Source organism: Neophocaena asiaeorientalis, unplaced genomic scaffold (genome assembly GCF_003031525.2).
Source record: "Neophocaena asiaeorientalis asiaeorientalis breed wild unplaced genomic scaffold, Neophocaena_asiaeorientalis_V1.1 scaffold176, whole genome shotgun sequence".
Lineage (NCBI taxonomy): Eukaryota > Metazoa > Chordata > Mammalia > Artiodactyla > Phocoenidae > Neophocaena > Neophocaena asiaeorientalis.
Window position 1 is genome coordinate 1816989 of NW_020175788.1, and position 18159 is coordinate 1835147.

Genomic DNA, 18159 nt, shown 5'->3' on the forward strand with positions numbered 1-18159 from the left:
TGGAAAAATTGTCTTCCGCAAAACCAGCCCCTGGTGCCAAAAAGGTTGGGAACCGCTCATTTAGAATATTGCAGCCTTTTTCAAACGTGGCTGCCGTAGTCTGAACACATGGGTTGGGTTGAGGGACATGTCACCGTGGGGACTGACTAGCCACGTCACCCCATCTGGATTTACTCTTCTGGGTTCCAGAGCTGCATCTGTCCTCATGGCTTGTCCTCCAGGGTCCAGCAAGGAGCCCAGCATCCCTCCTGATCTTCAGGACCAGCTCCTTCTCCATCCCCGCCTTTCCTGACCCCGCCCTCTCCCCCCCACCCCGGAAGTTCTTTCCCTTCCTTATCTCTTCTCCTCTGTATCTTTCTCTCCTTCCTTCTGGTATCTTCCCTTCAGCCTTGGGTTCTACCATCCTAAACCTTCCCACCTTCACCAGCCTCCCCCTCTAGATGAGGGAAAGGCCATGTAACTTCCTCTTTTCATTCTCGCTTCTCAAAGCATATTCCTTGTATGTACTTTGCTCCAATGTTTTTTTCCAGCTTTGTTCCTAAACTCCCTATGCTCTGGTTTCTGCCCTGGAGACTTTCCTGAAGCTTCTCATTAAGATGATTAAATGCATCCCAAGGCGGTGCTGCGGGCCTGTGACTTCATCCTTCCTGCTTCTCAGATACCGTCGTTCCCACCAAGCCCTTTATGAAACGTACTCTCTATTCTTGGTACTACGTGCATCTGATTCTCTTTCTCCATCGTTGCTTCTATCTTTCTTTGATCACCTTTTCTTTCTCTTCTTGCCCTTGGCCTACTACTCCCTAAAGTTTCTTTTTCACTCTTTTCAAAATTAGGTGATGATGATTCCCAAATCTTTACTTCCAGCTCAGATTTCTCCCCAAAATGCAGACTAATCTGCCCAGTTACCTGTTAGAAAGTCTGGAAAGACCAGAGGCACCTCAGACATGGCCTTTCCAAATTGAATACACCATTATTTCCCCAACCTTGTACTCCTTATGCTTTTTATTTGTTGATGATGAGATCAGAGCCTCCATTTTCAAGCTGCCTTAGTTTCTAGAGTAACTTGAAATTAGACAAATACACTCTGGCTGGGAGAATTGGGAGATTTTATTTATGTCATATCACCAGATGGGACATCTGAAAATTAAGACATGAATGTCTCCCAGCTCCAAAAGTGTTGTTTTGAACAAAACTTAAGGAAAGAGAAAGACCCTTTCCTGTGAGGTCTCCTTTGAATGTCACCTGAACTCTTATACCTCCCAGTCACCATCTTCAAATTTGGGTCCTTCCTCCTTGTCTAGACTCAAGTAGTCATCAGCACCAGAGGAGGAAAGATGTTGATGCCTACTCACAGGCCTCTGGAACTGCCCCCGCCCCCCCAACACCAGGCAAAGATGCCTTTGGCTTGGAAACACAAATGCCCTTAGCTACTGGAGCTATTTTGCCTCCTAGAGAGAATAACAGATTTTTCAGTTTTCCACTTTTCAAATCAAGTACCCAGCGCCGATCACCCTACACCCATCTGAGCTCTAAGCTCTACCCTCTAACTGTAAAAGCTCCAGCATCACAGAAACCCAAGGCAGGGGGATACCTCCCTCCCTTACTCCCAACCCCTCACCCACCCGACAACCAACCAGTCCCCAGCCCCTCCCCGCCTTACCGACAATATTTGTCAATTCCTTACCCTCTTCTCCTTTCCTGCTGCCTCTCAGAACTGTTCTCCATACTTATTCCCTCCAGAGCAATCTGTCCAGAACGCTTATGCTTTATACGTTGTGGCGCTTCCAAACTGCTTGCGGTTTCCCATGCAGAACAGGATGCTTTGCATCTTCATTCCTTTTCTCAGGTTGTCCCATCCGCCTCAAATGCCTCCACCCCCCTGCCTCTTCATGGGAGTCACTCGTCTTCATCTTTTAAAACTGTCCGTTGTCATTAGGGAAAGTGATCACAGCCCACCTTCCCACCCCTACCCCAGGCTAGCCATCCTTCTTCCAAGTGCCCAGAATACACTGTTTTCATCCAAATTGTTCAACTTCGTATGCTTTATCGATCTACCTTTATGTGACTGTCTTCCCCCGTTTCTTGGAAATTGAGGCTGTGCCCCATTCACCTTGAACCCAGCCACCCAAGGGTAGGAGACGTAGTAGACGGGTGATAAATATTTGCTGAGATGGATTCACGGACTGAAACAGTCTCTCATCTGTTGAACCATAGCACTGATTTTCACTCTGTTTGAACAAGCTTTCATAGTTTTGAAGTGGCATCAAAATAAAGTTTAATTGAGTTACTTTTCCAGAATGGCTGTAACATTAGGAGTTGGTTTTATCAAGTAAAAACCCCTTAAGTGGGCCTGTGAGCCATGGCCGCTGAGCCTGCGCGTCCGGAGCCTGTGCTTTGCAACGGGAGAGGCCACAACAGTGAGAAAAAAAAAAAACCCTTAAGTAAGAAGGCTGAAGGGGATAGAGGAAGCTTACTCTTAGCCCTGGAGTACAATGGGAAGGCTACGTTTGGTCTTGAAATCTTCTGTCAGAGATTGCTTCTCCTTCCTAAACTGTGACTCTTTGTATTCTGCCTAACTTTAGAGGTCCTTTGAATAATAAGAGGATGCTGAAAATAAGTTGCTTAAAGGAATTGGAAGATCCTACAGATGGAGTGACTACGTTTCCAAATGTGTTTTATTAAATAATGTAGAGTTGGTCATTCTGTAGTCTATGTAAAAGGGAAATGTGGATTTTTTTAAAGACTTGCATTATCTATCTAGTAACAGATGCACCTCTCATATACTCTGGATAGATGAAAAATGACACCCCTCAATATGAATCTACTTTTCTTTGAATCTGGGAGTAGCTTTTCTCCCAGAGCACACTCACTGATTGCCCATCTTTGGCTCTCTATGCCGTATGTACTTAGGATTTTAATCAATTACTTCTGCTTCTTTAGTCCACAAAGGTGAAAAAACATATATGTGTGTGTATACATCTCTGTGTACATCACATGCTATAAGTATATATATATATTTTTTTTCCATGCTATTTACTGAGGAAGATAAAAATTCATGTAAAGCATGGTGATTTTTGGTGAGGACACAGCAGCTATTATCAAATTTTAATATATTTTGAAGTAGTAGTGTTGGGTTTTCCAAGCATGACTTCAGTAATAACTGAATATTATAACACTACAGTGAGATACAAATCTTAATCACAATCCTGTTCATTTTTCAGGTTCACTGAATATCATCTTACTGCTTTTAATGTTTTCAGATAACTGGGATGTTATTTAATCCTAAAATGAATGAATGAATGAGTGAAGGTTTATCTTATATGGTTAACTTGCAACTTTAGCATATGTTCATGTAAAAGCATCTCATCCTTCTCTGTAGACTCCAGGCTCAGAGAGTATTAAAAGTGAAGTTTCGGGGCTTCCCTGGTGGCGCAGTTGTTGAGAGTCCGCCTGCCGATGCAGGGGACACAGGTTCGTGCCCCGGTCCGGGAAGATCCCACATGCTGTGGAGCGGCTGGGCCCGTGAGCCATGGCCGCTGAGCCTGCGCGTCCGGAGCCTGTGCTCCGCAACGGGAGAGGCCACAACAGTGAGAGGCCCGCGTATAGCAAAAAAAAAAAAAGTGAAGTTTCATCAGTGTTGAATGTTCAGTTTCATTTGGTTTTGCTTTTTGCTACTAAATGTACCCTTTCTTTGCTGGAGAGAAGCAGAAGCTTTTCTAAAATCACAAAATCTTTTAGAAGTGCTGACTCCAGGGAATTTGGTTTTTGAAAAGAACCCTGACAGTTCTCTAGACAACACCCTCATGGTTTTACATTTTTTAAAAGTTGTTTTGCATTTGAAAAATACTAATTTTGATTATATACATAGTAAAACTGTGTCGAAGGAGATACACTTGTGCAAATGGTAAATTTGAATCAGGTGTTGGTTCTTCTCTCAGGAACGTAGATGTAAACAATCATAATAGAGGTAGAAAGTGTTCAAGTCTATAAGAGGTACATCTCAGATGATACAGAAGTTCAAGGTGATTGCTTCCAGCAAGGAAGGATCAGAAAAGACTTGGGTGGAGCAGAGTCTGAGGAGGTCCAAAGTGCTGACCTCCTAAAGTCACCTGAAATAATTCTGTGTGTGTGGTTGTGTCACCAACAAGATATGCATTGAGGTTCCTTCCTTTCCATTTATTTTTGACTTGTAGGCAATTTTATAAATTTAATTTTCTGAATATGTAAGACATTTACTTGCCCCCAAAGTTGAAACTATATAATATGTTCAGAGATGTCTTGCTTTCCGCCCTTTCCCTCTACCTTTATCCTCCTCGACCTATAGCTTACCATCTTTATTTCTTTTCTTAAATTATCCTTTTGTATATCTGTTTGCAAAAATGAAGAAGTATGCGTTATTTATTATTTATCTAAGTATTCATGCCCTTTTAGGGTATTTTACAGAGTTTGAACATTTGACAATAGAAGTCTAATCATTTGGGTATCTTCTTTGGAAAATGAAGATTCTACAGTGGCTATATTTTCCTCTAATTACTTCATGCAATCTGTTTCATTTTTCAAATAGGTCATGCCTGAATTAAAAGACAAAATGTTTGCTACTTGGTATGTACTTGGGCTATGACAAGATAAGATGATGTAAATATTCAAGAGGCAAGCCATGAGCTTGAGGAATTAAATCCATTTACAGTTATGTGCTAATTATATGAATGCTGAAAGTCGAGCTGTGAGGATCAAGAAGAATAAGGATAATGATTGATTTGAAGAATCAACATAGCACTGATTCTCATAATTGTCTTTGTTATTTGTTCCTTTTGATCACATGTGAAATATGAAAGTGACTGTGTTACACTTTGGCATTTTAAGTACCGATGCTCTAAAATATAATTTCTCCTAAATTCTGAATTTTTGTTTATGTACCTAAATGCGACAAATTAAATACTTGGTATATTAATTTTATATTCCCACATATAACAAATGACCCCAAAACTTAGCAGCTAAAGCAATAAACGTGCTACTTCCTAGTTTCCCGTGGGTCAGGAATTCGGGTGGTCCTGACTCCAGTCTCCGTCAGGCTGCTGCCCAGGGCTTCAGTCACTGGAAGGCCTCACCAGGGCTGGAGAATGCACTGCGGGCTCACACATGGCTGTTGGCAGGAGGCCTCAGTTACTGGTCACATGGGTCTCATCCTAAGGCAGCTGCAGTGTCCTCATGACTTAGCTTCTGAGTTCCGCAGAGCAACTGATCCAAAAGAGAGCAAGGCAGAAGCTGCAGTGTCTCTTATGACCTAGCTCGGATGTCACACACAGTTGTTTTCATGATATCCTGTTAGCTGTCCAAGTCAGAGCCTACCCAGGCTGCGAGGACACTCCACCAGGGTGGGAGGAGGCTGCCGGACATGCTTGGGCTTAGTATTTCCGGGACTTTTACAAGAAAAGTAAGAGAGCAAAACTGTGATGTTATAGATAACCACAGACACAATGATCCGGTTTTATAGTAATATTATATAGTGAAATCTTGGTTTACAATACAACATGGGAATCTGTTTCATGTGTATCTCAAAAGGTGCATGGTATTTCTGAGATTGATCAAAGTTCTAAATCTGAAGAAGAAAATCAAGTTGTGGCTTGAATGTGTGTGTGTGTGTGTGTGTGTGTGTGTGTGTGTGTACGTATATATGTATTTTTTTAATCAAAGTGGGTTTTCTCCCAGACATCAAAGAACTTCCCTGTTGAGAAGTTTATATAACATTCATGGAGGTGCTTACAGTAGTCTTTACCTATGGCATCGTTTTGTCACCATTTAAAAATGGCTGTTGGCTTTTGAGGCAAGTAAGTGAGCCACGTGAGGGAACTTTTGAACTTTGTGCAGCTCAGTAGCCAGTCATACGGACTTTGATAACTTTGATGGCCGGCTTCACAGTGTTTGCACACAATCGCTGACTAATGAGGATCATTAAACTCCCCATGTAGACGTATCCAAATGGTGTTTGCCTCTAACCTCCGAGCCTCTGTGTGGCTGGAGAGGTGAGGACGGGCCCTTTGTTGACTTGTCAAGCTGTTGAGTTTGCATTACAGGCCAGGCAGCGCATGACCCACTCTATTTATTTCAGTGTTTTGTGCTGGGGAAACAGGTAAAGAAATCCTGCCAAAAATCCTCCTTCTGCATGTTTTTATGAATAACACCAGTGTTTATAGCAGCTAGAGCCCTCTGATCAAATCCTCCAAAAGATGTAATGTTAGCAGCATGGAGCCATTGTGGGACCCAGCTGTGGGCGGTGTTGGTTACTCTGAAGACATTGCTAATTCAACAGAGAGCTCTGGAGGAGAGCTTACTATTGCAGTTAAAGAGGAGGGAAAGTGCCACTAACGGAAAGAAGTACAGAGAAAGTGCTGTTTTAGAAGTAGGAAACAATAAAGATCGGTGGTGGAGGCCAATAGGAACCCAAAATTATTTTTACAATGATCATATTAGGTTGAGTAATGATAGCTTATCTCACAAGTGATGAGAAATTATATCATGTGATACTGTTTATGTATTTTTTCTGTAATGTTCAAAAGTAAAGAGATAATAAAAGAATTGTTCTCAAAACTGTGCCTTCAGTTACCACAAAAGCAACTGAGCAGCTAGAATCAAATAACTTTCAAACTCTGTGAATTTTCTGGTGAAATTCAAGAGAGTTGGGAAAGACAAGTCACTTTAGAGCCCATATAATACCAACCTAACCTCTTGGAAGCAGAAAATTAGGACGTGTTTTGTCTCATCAACACTGAGTTACCCACTTATATTTTTTTTCCTTTTGCTACTCAGAAAATTTGAATGAGAAATATAAGTATATAAATCAGTACATAGCAAATTTAAAGGGGAAATTTAATTGAACTGGAGGAATATTTGGCATTTTGGAAGGATTACCTTTATTATGAGTTATTTTCATTAAAAGACCATTTCTCTGAGTTGAAAAATAAGATTTGTACAAGTAGGTATTTCTGAGATTTCAGGTACTGCCCCGTAAATTGATCAACAGTCTGTTTATGTCCCTTGGCTGCACTGCTAATGCTAAACCATTTTCATGGGCACCATTCACAGACCTTGTAGGAAAGGGAAAAATCTAAGAAGAATGGAGAATGAAACGGGATTGAGAACGAGTCAGGCAAGGCAAATAATATTCATTATGGGTTTGGTGTAGCTTAAAACAACTTAAAAGCATTTCACATAAAATAATGAAACCTTCATGATGTGTTTGTATCTTGCATTGGTGTCGTGATCATTCTTGGTCTAAGAATGAGTACACAGATGAGGAATTAGAATCCATGTTGGCAAATAGAAATCTCGGTGGTCTTGGGACTCATTAAGTAGTGTGGAAGGAAGGTAGGCAGGAAGGAAAGAATAGAGGAAACTGACCTATTTTTAAATATTTTAAACAGGCAAAAAATATTCAAAAGTAAAATAATTATTCTATAGGAGCATTCTTCCTGTAATATTAGGCATTAAACATATTCAAGTTGATGAATATGTATCAAGACACTGTGTCTAATACTGCAGATAATTCAAAGACAAGTAAGATAGTACATACCTTACTCCTAAGGAACATACCACCTAATGTGAGTGATAAAGACAGATATGCACACAGTTAGGATACAAAGCAGCCATGGATATTGTACATTTTTGAGAAGGCCCAAGACTGTTATTTCAAAGAAAATACCTGAGAGCGTTTGTTATAGATGATAAAATTCAGGCTTTTATGTGAAAGTTAGAATTTTGGAAAACATATCATTGCAAATTGACAGCTCAACAATTTAAGAAGTTTTTGATGAGATGATGGTAACACCAACAAATACGATTTTTTTAATATTATATAATGTATAAATATTTGAAAGATCTGCATAATTCAGTGAACCAATATTCCAGATCACCAGTGCATGATGTTATAAAATCATGCATTGGTAAAATATCTATTCAAAGTGCCAGACAGATCAATGGACTTTAATATAACAGAGTATGAAAAGCTTATTGATATGGCTTTAGATTGCACATTGCAACTAACTTGTAGGAAACTGCCACTTCCTTTTCATTTAAAAAAATGCTACCTGTTAACGTGTAACGGGTTTGTTATTGTTATCTTTAAATGAACTCTCTAATTATTTTTAAATTTCTCAGTTTCAATTTTTAATATGGTAAGTATTGGCAGATATACTGCACATAAACAAAAGTTCTTTATGTTTCTCACTAATTTTTAGATTGTAAAGGGATCCTAGGACCAAAAACTTTGGGAATTGCTACTTTAGAATTTCTTTTAGTAAGGGTCCACTGGTGGCAAATTCTCAGATTTTGCTTGCCAGAAAATGTCTTTATTTCATCCTATTCCTTTTTTTTTTTTTTTTTTTTTTTTTTTTTTTTTAGTATCCCCTGCATTGGCAGGCGGACTCTCAACCATTGTGCCACCAGGGAAGCCCCTCATCCTATTCTTGAAAGATGATTTTGAAGACAAAATTTATTTGCCTTTAGCATATTGAAGATGTTATTCCACTGTCTTCTAGATTTTAGCATTGCTGTTGAGAAATCAGCTGTCACCTGTTTCCTCTTTGAAAGTAATTGTCCTTTTTTCCTTTGGGCTCTTTTCAGACTTTTCTCTTTGCCTGTGATATTTTATCTTTTCACTCTGATGTGTGTATGTATAGATTTCTTTTTATTTATCTTGCCTGGGATTTGTTGGGCTTCTTAAGTCTGTGGATTAGTATCTTTCATCAGTTCTGTAAAAGTCAGATATTCTATGTTAACATTTTACCTCCGTTTCATTCTCTTTCTAGAATTTAGATTAAACAGTACTAATTAGACCTTTTTATTGTATTTTCTTTGCCACTCCAGGCTACATTCTACATAATTTCTTCTGTTCTATTCAGTTTATACTTCTCCCATCCACTGAGTTTTAAATTTCAGTTACTGTACTTTCTATTTCTATAAGGTCTGTTTGGATCTTTTCAAATCTGCTAGATAACTGTGTGTAACCTCCTATTACTTGCAGATAATTTCCAGTTTCGCCTTTTATTTTTTTAAACACTGTAAGCAGAGTTGTTTTGTAGTTGATAATTGTAGTATCTGCGGTCTTTATGGGTCTCTTTATACTGTCTGTTATTTCTTCTGGTTCTCCCTGTTGCAGCCTTGCTTCCTTATATGTTTATCTTTGATTCTGTGCTGCTTTTTTCCTTAAATAATTGTCTGTATTAATAATATGAAGCCTAGATTTTAAGTTACTTCCTTTCAAGATGATTAGTGCTGGGTACCTAGGTGCATTACAAGTCCAAATTACTTTAAATATGTTGTCCTGGACCACCAGAGTTGAGAATTCATGAGATCTGATTCATTCTTACCTAATTGGTATAGCCTGTTGGGAGTCCTTAATGTGGGGAGGGAGTTCTATTAGACTTTCCACTTTGACAGGTCCTGGGCTCTGAAACCTGTCCCCTGTATCAAAACCAAAGATCCAATTCGCCTTATACAAATGCCCTCAGAGTGAAACATCTGTGTTCTACTTAACTCTCTGGGTTCCTGCTTTTCCTTTAGTTTTGGTTCCAGCACCCTTATTTTATTTTTATTGTTAATATCTTTATTGGAGTATAATTGCTTTACAATGTTATGTTAGTTTCCATTGTACAACAAAGTGAATCAGCTACGAGTATACATATATCCCCATATCTACTCCCTCTTGAGCTTCCCTTCCATCCTCCCTATCCCACCCCTCTAGGTGGTCACAAAGCATCGAGCTGATTTCCCGGTGCTATGCAGCAGCTTCCCACTAGCCATCCATTTTACATTTGGTAGTGTATATATGTCAGTGCTACTCTCTCACTTTGTCCCAGCTTCCCCTTCCCTGCCTGTGTCCTCAAGTCCATTCTATACATCTGCATCTTTATTCCTTCCCTGCCACTAGGTTCATCAGTACCATTTTTTCAGATTCCATATATGTGCATTACCCTACGCCAGCACCCATATTTTAAACCGTTATGGGAAACTGCCTCCCAGAACAGTGTTTTAAAATTTTAGTCTGACCATAAGAATAAGGAGTTGCTTGCCCTATGGATATAAATGCCATAGTAATAACTTGGACCTCTCATCTTACATGCAAGGCAAACCTCACTCAGTAAGCACAGAGAGCAGAGTGTAGTTGTTAAGATCACGGGTTCTGAAATCAGGCTGCCTGGGTTTAAATCCTGGCTCTGTCTGTGAACTTGCGCAAGGTACTTAATCTCTGTGCCTTGGTTTCTTCCTCTACAAAAGGAGGATAATATCAGCACTTGTTACTTCATTTGGTTGTTATGAGGGTCAAGTGAGATAGGCAAGTAAACATTCAGCAGGTGCCGGCATGCACTTGGCTTTCCAGCACTCACAACAGCTGGGAACTTGGTTACTACTGGATCAATATTCACTATGAATTACATTAAGCATCTATTGAGTGTCTCCTGGACAAACAGCCCATGTTAAATTCTCTTGGTCTTTGGCTACATTCGAGTTAGGAAGGTGATCACACTCACGTGAAACAAGTGGAGAGCAAGTAACAGCACTATTTATTTGCTTGTATAATGATGGAATTTTTGAAATACTGTTTTGTAGTCTTCTGATCAGAATAGCAAAGAATTGGTGCTTTGTAGGGGAGGTGTTTTTCTAAACAAGAACTTTGAGAAAGAGGCCCTGTGTGGATTGGTCATGACAATGCTGAGCATGACATGAGCAGTGGCCATGACACTTCACATTTGTACATAGTTCTTGACGTGTTCCTCCCTATTCAGGTTCTCACCATAGCCCTCACAGGCAGCTATCTTTATTTATACTTTGTTGATCAGAAAAGCAAGGTCTAGGAAGGTCAGTGTGGGATGGTTGGAAGAGGTAGGTCAATGCAGCCTATTTTAGAGAACAGCTCCGGATTCCTAATAAAGGTGAAACTTTATGTCTAGGAATATAGCCCAGGGAGATTCATCACCATATTTACAAGTTAACATGTCACATTTACAAGGTGATACATACAGTCAGTAGGGCAGTGGGCAAAAACCCTTTGACTTATTCATACTATGGAATACTATATAGTAATTAAAATAATATATACCGATAAATCAAGAGCATAAAACTAAGTGGGCAACTAGTAAACAAATAAGTTCTAGGGATCTGATACACAGCATGGAGATGATAGTCAACAATACTGTATTAACAAATGTCAAGGTTGCAGGAGACTAGATCCAAACAATTCCCTTCAAAAAAAGAAATGATAATTACATGGTGTGATAAAGGTATTAGCTAAGGCCACTGCAGTAATCATTTTGCAGTTTACAAATGTGTCAAGCCAACACATTGTGCAAACTTACACAATGTTGATTATATCTCAGTTACAAAAAAAAACTAGGTGAGGAAAGCTAGTTGCAAACAATAAATATAGTGTGAATTGTTTATATACTTGAAACACATAAAACAGTGGTATGATATGCATTGTTTAAGGGTATCTGCAAAGGCAGAAAAAGTTCAAAGAACAAAAATTTAGAAACACAGCTCCCGGCTGGAGGACAGTGGTTCCTTCTGGAGGAGGGAGGGAGGGAGACCAGAAGCAAATATGTTTTCTCTAAACTTGAGATGATATCCTTTTTTCCCCTCAAATAAAGGCACTTTGTAAAAAGAAGAGTTTTAGGATGAAATAGACCTCGGTTCTAAGCCTGCCACCCATTTACCCAAATTCCTTTCTCTCTCTAATCCTGTTTCCTCATCTATAAAACGGGGTCACTATAACTTCTTTGAAGTTGTTGTGAGGACTAGATGAGGTGATGTATGGAAAGCACCTAGCATAACATCAGCTGCTTAGAGGCGCACAGTAACTAGTACTTTTATTTTTTTATTTTTTTTAACATCTTTATTGGAGTATAATTGCTTTACAGTGGTATGTTACTTTCTGCTTTATAACAAAGTGAATCAGCTATACATATACATATATCCCCATATCTCTTCCCTCTTGCATCTCCCTGCCTCCCACCCTCTCTATCCCACCCCTCCAGGTGGTCACAAAGCACCGAGCTGATCTCCCTGTGCTATGTGGCTGCTTCCCACTAGCTATCTGTTTTACATTTGGTAGTGTATATATGTCAATGCCACTCTCTCACTTTGTTGCAGCTTACGGTAACTTCCCCCTCCCCATACCCTCAAGTCTGTTCTCTAGTAGGTCTGTGTCTTTATTCCTATCTTGCCCCTAGTTTCTTCATGACCTTTTTTTTTTAGATTCCATATATATGTGTCAGCATACGGTATTTGTTTTTCTCCTTCTGACAGAGGTATTAGGGAGTGTTCTAATTTCATTCTTTTACATGTAGCTGTCCAGTTTTCCCAGCACCACTTATTGAAGAGGCTGTCTTTTCTCCATTGTATATTCTTGCCTCCTTTAACTTTTACTTTTAAACGACTTACCCCAGGTCACATGCCGGCCTGTGGAAGACGTAGGGTTTGAACTCAGATATCCTGGCTCTGAGCCTAGTTCTTCTTCCCCGGCATGGGTTCTGTGGGTAAGACAGTGTTAATGAAGAGACAGAGGAGCACGCAGCTCTAATCACGACTTGGCGACCTCACCAGGGAAGGAGCTGGAGCCTCACCCCCCGCTGCCTGACATCTCGGCCAGCCGTGACCGAGCAAGTGGAGAAGCAGGTTGCGGAAGGGCCTTAACCCTGAGCTCCATCGCTCTCTGGACTCTCCAAAAAGTCTTTTGCTGCTAGAAGAACCAAGTGATTGTGCGATCATGTTTTTAGCTACCTGGCTTGACTCAACGGTGTGTTTTGACTTTTCCTTTTCTCTCTTTTGTTGACAGTGTCATCAGCAAAGTGGTCCCAGCCCCCGAGGCTAAGCCGGCACCTTCTCTGAACAGACCCAAGACGCCGCCGCCCATGCCGGCCCCCGCCCCTGTCCCCGTGCACGTCAGCCCCGCCCCCGTGCCTTTGCCCCTTCTGGCCCCGGCCAGCACGCCCCTCACCGGGATGCCCGCTCCGGCCCCCGCAGCCTCGGGATCTGCCAGTTCTAAGGCCCCCGTCCGGAGTGTGGTCACGGAGACGGTCAGCACTTACGTGGTGCGCTACTTTCTATTTTTTGGAGTATTTAAGAAACAGCCACTTAAGAGCTCACTCCTTCCTCATGAAAATGTTTTCAATTAAAAATGCAGTGTCAGATGAATCATTATTGAACTTCAGAGGCAATTCTTTATGACTGGAAAGGCATTTTCATTGCACTTTCAAGCTTTCAGCTGAAAAGTATTGTTAGGATGTTTGCATATTTAGTCTCCATAAATAATGTCAGAGCATTGTTTTGGAAGATGACTATGTACCTACACACAGCACAATCAGTGTATAAGTATAGAGGTGAGTAGTGATAGCTAAACCCCTCATTGACTTTCTTGATCAAGCAGTGATTCACTTAAGAGTATAATTTGTGTGATATACACACGTCTGATGGGCCAGCTGCTCTTTCTGGGCAGCAGCACTAATTATAGCAACTCATTGGCTAAGGTCCAGAACATACCAGGGCCTGCAGAGTGAATGGAAATGAACTTTTAGACACAGAGCTTCCTGAGTCCAAGCCTGTCTTCAGGTGGAAAAACTCACCTTGATGAATGAGTTCGCACGGTTGTCATGGAACCGTTTTTACGTGTTCTCCCCATACTTACTAGTACCAGATCTTACTCAAGCCCTGAATTCAATCAAGTAATAAAGCGCTTACATAAATATGTTCTTTGAGCTCTGTAGAGTGACACATAAACAGGCGACGAAAAGATATCAGGCACACAGAGGTCCTAGCTGAGCTGACACAGCCGAGATCACCAAGTATGTGGACTGAGATCTGTCAGCCTAGTGGCGGTTCGGGTCCTTCTGAATAGATGGGACTGGAGGGTGGCGGGGTCGGACTCCTGCTGTTGTTGTTATAAATCGTGCAAGTATTACATCTCTAAAGGCATTTGGGAAGGAAATTTCAATGAATCATTAAGTATTTGAGGCACTATAATGATACGAAGGATAAGAAGAAAATCTCAAAAATCTTCAGAGAGGATATAAAGACATGAAATATTAACAGGAAGAAAAATATTGGCCATTCAAGACAAAAATAGAAGACGTGATACAAAAATCTGTGATCGTCAAATCAGTCCATTCAAGGACCAGTTGCCACAGGTGTTTAATTGAGGCCGCATCACCCCAAGATGGGTTAATCGGGGAGGAGTTTACACTTAATCTCCTCGGCTTCCATTTCTTCAGGTGTGATTAGGGGCTTGATAGACTAGGTGGTCACTGATTTCTGATTCTCCAGTGGATTTCTGAGTTAACTCCCTGGTGATGGGTCAGATTTGCATAGACAACATGGATGAAAAGCGTTCTGTCTCCTCAGAGACACTTTGTAGACAGAAGACAAAATGTGTGAATTGAAGAAAAGACACAGGCTATACAGCAAAAGGGCTGATTTTGTCACTGCCCAATCTGTGACATTGGAACTGTCACTGACATTCCCTTAGCTCCAGTCTCCCCATTTCTAACCTAGCCAAGCGTTGTTTTAGGATGATGAAACCAAGTAAGACATTTGAAAGAACTTAGTAAACCGTGAAGGGCTGGGCGTTAGTTATTATGGGTGCTGTGGCAGATTTCTCATGTCACAGGGTCACGGCCTCCTAATTTCAAGAAAGGTCAGCCAGCAGCAGGACTGGCCATGCATGTCAGCTTCAGGGCCCAGGGCGCTGGGCCAGCCTTCGCCCCAGACAGCTGGCACGTGCTCACTGGTGGTCTCTCCCCTTAAAACTAGAGAGGACCGAGTCAGGGCTGTAGCTGCCCACAGATTTGTTTAGGAAGCCTTCACATCAGCATCCTCTGCCTCTGTAGAGACTGTTTTGAGAATGGTCAGCCTTAAAATAGTGCATCAGTGGAATGAAATACCTCTGCCCCCCGTACACCCATCACACACACACAAAGCCATCTCTCCTGCACATCTAGTCAGTGTTGTATTTTAAAGTACCAGAAGAGACTATAGCTTGCAAAATAAACTGAATGAAATTATATGCTGTGTGATTGGAAAAACTTTAGAAAATTATCATTCCTGGTTTTGAATGGCCGTCATAGAATTGTTTCTTCCAAATCAGTGTTGTTCATGTGGAACTTGAGGAAGTTGTTCAGTTAGGGATGCTTCTTATTTGGAACTGCTAAGTTAAGTAAAGCAAAGTTCAGAGCACAGCATTATTTGTTGCAAAATAACATGAAAATGTGTGGCTCTTTGGCCTCCCGCGCGTCCCTTATTTCATTTGCCCTTTAGTTGATTGTACTTTACTGAAAATGTCATAAAGGGAATGGAAAGTTACTTAGTAACAACTCTTTTATATCCTTGATCTTATCAGCTAGTTCAGGAGAAGGGTTTGGCTAATAAGTAATAAGGCGATACATGCACATTGGCCGTATTTATTAATTCCAGGCCTGTGAATGCGATGGAGGAAACAACATTGAGTTGAGCTCAATAGCTTTCAAAAATATTTGTCATTACTTCCATGAAAACCCTAGTCATTCAGGATGTGTGTGTTTACAGTATTTCTTTAGATAAAAGTGGCTGTAGGTCATATTGCTTACAGAAATGATTATAAAATGCTTTGTTTTTATGACTTACAAAAGAGAGTTTAAAATATTCATTAGAAATGTCTTGGGAGTTCCCTGGTGGCCTAGTGGTTAGGATTCTGGGCCTTCACTGCCGGGCCCTGGGTTCAATCCCTGGTCGGGAACTGGGATCCTGCAAGCCGAGGGCCAAAAAAAAGAAAAAGCAATGTCTTATCATTGAACACTTAGTAGCCATTTGCTTTTTCAGGTGATCCCAGGATAGTGATGACCATGATCACAGCTTTACTAAATTGTTAACTACTGGGTTTTTTGTTTTTGTTTTTAGTTTAATCTGTCTGTGTATTAGCTTCACAGTGTGAAGTAATGATCCTTATTGTGCCCTTTTTTGGATACTTCCTCCTCAAAGCATCTCTGTTTTGCTCCCTCCCCTGCAACCCCAGATCCGAGACGAATGGGGGAACCAGATCTGGATCTGTCCCGGCTGCAACAAGCCCGATGACGGGAGCCCCATGATTGGCTGTGATGATTGTGACGACTGGTACCACTGGTGAGTCCCCATCGTGGCCCTGGGGGGAGGGGCTCTGCACACGGGGTGTGGGGGTGCCTCTGGCCCGTCCTGGCTTTTCTTCCAGGGCAGTTCCTCTCCGGAGAGCAGTGTACGGAGCAGAATCACTGCCAAGAGAAAGGCGTTCATGTGAATTGCAAAAATCACGAGTCTTTGGACTATCATTATTCAGCCTAAATTCCAAATGTGTTGCTTAGCTTATGTATCCTCCTGCTTTAACAAAGGAAAAGGAGCTAGAGGGGGGTTCCCTTTCCTTTCTTGCCAGTCGTTTTCTGTAGCAGCTGCAGTGCTTGATGGCAACGCTAAGGGAACCCCCGTAAACGTGTCACACAGTGCAGAAGTGAGGGGACAGCTTGTGTGGTTTCTGTGCCTCTTCAGCGCCCCCCCAAAACCGAAGAAACACCATCGAAATGCATGCAAACAGCCTTCCCGTTTTATCTTGAAAATATCAGATATAAAAAGATAGGAGTCCACTTAGTCACGTGCTATATGATATCTCTGAGATAAAAACAAAGCCGTGGCTCAGAAGCATTAGACTGTTTCTGGCTGAAAGGATGAATGAGCTAATTAATTTCTCCAGCGGGGCCTGGAGAGGGGCTTTGTGTAAGGCGATCACCCACACGCCCAGCAGTAGCGCAGCATCCGTCAGAGCTATGTGACTTGGATTTCTGGTAAATACACCACAGACTTAGGCCATTATTTAATGACTTGAAATTCTTTAAAAACACAGGAAAAGAATGTGTGGATAAATAAAGCTTGTTTGTCTGAAGCCTTTTCTTCCTTGGTAACCATGCAGGCCCTGCGTCGGAATAATGGCTGCGCCCCCAGAAGAGATGGAGTGGTTCTGTCCCAAGTGTGCCAACAAGAAGAAGGATAAAAAGCACAAAAAGAGGAAGCACCGGGCGCACTGACACCCCGGGGACCCCTGTCCTGACGCCTCGGGGGAGGTGCTGTGACCCCGCCTCCGTGTCACCTCCCACCATGTACCTGCAGGTTATGAACCTCGCAAGACTGAGGACAGAAACACACCACCCACAGGGATTTTCCTTCTGGAACACCCCGGCCCGGGGCCACTTGGTCGTGACCGAAGGAAAGCTCACGTGGAGGCGGGCACCGGGGCCACCTTGCCTCCGTTTTCTATTACCAGTGACAAGTATTACTAATAAAAAGACCATAATCTTCCCTTTCGATTTTCTTGATTCTCTCCAGGGCCTTTTCCTTAAGGTGTTAGATGAGAAGTGGCTTGTGGCCTGCCTTGACCGTGACCGAGGGTGACGTTGGTAGTCTGTCTGCGCCTCCAGCCTCCTTCCCTCTCTAGTGAGATAATCATAATCACATAAAAGAAAACTCCAGGTGGAGTGTCGGTAAATATTTTTGTGATGAAAAATATATGAAGCTTCCCCTCCCTCCCTGTTTTTAGTACTAACATGTAAAATGTTCAGGCTTTTTGTGAAATACCTTATATTTTTTAAGAAAAAGGTTTCTATCATGTCCTGTTGGCTTTTGTGCAAATTATTTTTGTTGACTCTCACCTATTTTCTTTCTCTGTTGCCTCCCAACTCTGCCCATTTCTCTAAACTGCTGGTGTTCTTCTCACAGCTTATCCATTTCATCAACTTGTATAAAAACTCTTCGGACCAGGAGATCTCCCCTAATGTAAATAATAAATATTTATGAAGTAGTTATTTTAAAAAAATTTTTATCGTGTTTAATTCTGGCTTTCTCTGAAATCTGCTGTGATTTCAGCCATGTCTGTAATTACTGCTGTACATAAGCAAAGAAGGCTAGAAAAAAAGAGCCATGCGTAGTTCAAAGTTACCTACCTTGAGCTGAACCCATGCAGCACCCAAAACACTGGGGGAAAGGACCCGAGCAGTTGGAAGGAAAACAAGGCAATTTAAATCTGTGGCTTATGATTTGAAATTGTTTTGTTATCTCTTGTTTCTGTAAATTTCTTTGACTTCCTTTTGTTTCAAAGGACATGTAGATTCCCTGAAA

The 18159-nt window shown here is 41.4% G+C and overlaps 1 protein-coding gene across 1 annotated transcript in view; it reads left to right on the forward strand.

The window, feature by feature from the left end:
* TAF3 (TATA-box binding protein associated factor 3) overlaps positions 1-18159 on the forward strand; it is a 151581-nt gene extending 133422 nt beyond the window's left edge. The window contains exons 5-7 of the mRNA XM_024732307.1: positions 12830-13085; positions 16037-16143; positions 16958-18159. Of these exons, the coding sequence (XP_024588075.1) occupies positions 12830-13085; positions 16037-16143; positions 16958-17072 (478 nt within the window). The 3' untranslated portion in view covers positions 17073-18159. The remainder of the gene's footprint in view (positions 1-12829; positions 13086-16036; positions 16144-16957) is intronic.